The following is a 1,401-nucleotide window of genomic DNA, read 5'->3' on the forward strand; positions in this document are numbered from 1 at the left end:
CATCTTAGAGCTATTTTGAGTGCTTTCTCAGAATAACACTTGACATTGCATGTCCACCATATCCCAGAGGCGCTCCTCTGCTCCCTTCCCACCTAGCTGTACTTCCCTCCAGCATTTGATGGAACTGTGGTGGTGTAGGAGAGGTATGGTACCTTTGAGATTGTTTCTGTAAATGACGTAGTTAAAGTGAATTTGACAGGTTACCCTAGCCGTACATGTAGCCATACACGTTACCCCTGTGTGCCCATAATTTTCAAGCTGGAATGTTTATGCAAAGCTCTGGCCTGGAAATTCGCATTCGAATCACTTTATGTATCAAAAATGCCGCCCACATCGTATTCCCCGGCAAGATAAGAGGCGCCCAAATGGCAGAGCCGCGCTCTGTAACCAGGCTCTGTCACGAGAATGCTGCTGGACTTTATGTAATTATGGACGTAATTTACGTTGCCGTCATGGTGCATGTATTTGAGCCCCTGCGCCACGTCTACGACGATCTGCATCTGAGAAATCCAGGAATCGAGGATCGTGAATCCGGGCACCTTGCTGCCCCTCAGGCAGTCTGCAAGGCTTGATCCCTTGACGTATTCATAGGCGAGATATACGATCTGTCCCTCACAGCAGCCTCCCAAGAGCTTGAATATGCTAGCGTGGTGGGCATTGTAAATTTGTCTGAGCATCGTCTTCCCCCTGAAAATGCACTTCCAGACGGACAATTTCCCTATTCTTTCATAGGCGAATTGCATGGTGGCATCTGCACTTTCTTTGTGTGTGTAGAGAATGGGGTTTTCGGGGAGGAAGTCCCTGAGACTGGCGAGCGAATTGGCAGTGCTGGTGGAGAAGACGCTGGAGCCACCGCTACCGTCCGTGCTCATCCTGGGGCCCTTTATTTGTGATGATCTCAAGCGCTTCGGCTGTTCGACCATGTGGAGTTTGAGCTTGCACATGCTTTCTGACTTCCCATAACACAGAAACTCAAATTCTCATATTTCTAAAACCAAGGAAGCTTTTCAAATTGCCATGAGTGAAATGTTATCCCAAAGAAAACTCAATCTGCAAGACTCATATGTAGTCCTTGATTCAACGAGATTTGAATAGAATATCGAATGTTTTCTAGTCATTCCAGTCAATGGTTGGGCCACATTAAAGTAGAAAATTTAACAAAGTGAAGCGAATAAAGGTTCGATCTGGACGAGACGAAATGAAAGCAGCCCAAAATACCTTCACTTCTTGACACCTGCAATGTAGAAGACACCTGCCATTCATGTAGAAGCGCAAGTGGCTGGCCCTTTCTTCCTAAATCAAGATAAATAGAGTTCTATTAAAGTTATGTTTTAACCGCCGACAGGGAATTGTTGTTTCGCAGAGGTTCTTGTTTTATACAAGTTATGTACACATCCTCTA

The 1,401-nt window shown here is 45.7% G+C and overlaps 1 protein-coding gene across 1 annotated transcript; it reads right to left on the reverse strand.

Annotated features, from left to right (window-relative positions):
- Nucleotides 1-308: 308 nt before the first annotated feature.
- LOC149232326 (chitin elicitor receptor kinase 1-like) lies at nucleotides 309-944 on the reverse strand. The gene has a single exon (XM_089381882.1). It carries the CDS (start codon nucleotides 942-944, stop codon nucleotides 309-311), a length of 636 nt encoding a protein of 211 aa, XP_089238008.1.
- Nucleotides 945-1,401: the final 457 nt, after the last annotated feature.

This window comes from Pinus tabuliformis, chromosome J, assembly GCF_031772625.1.
Source record: "Pinus tabuliformis cultivar Carrire ecotype Pingquan chromosome J, CPIR1, whole genome shotgun sequence".
Lineage (NCBI taxonomy): Eukaryota > Viridiplantae > Streptophyta > Pinopsida > Pinales > Pinaceae > Pinus > Pinus tabuliformis.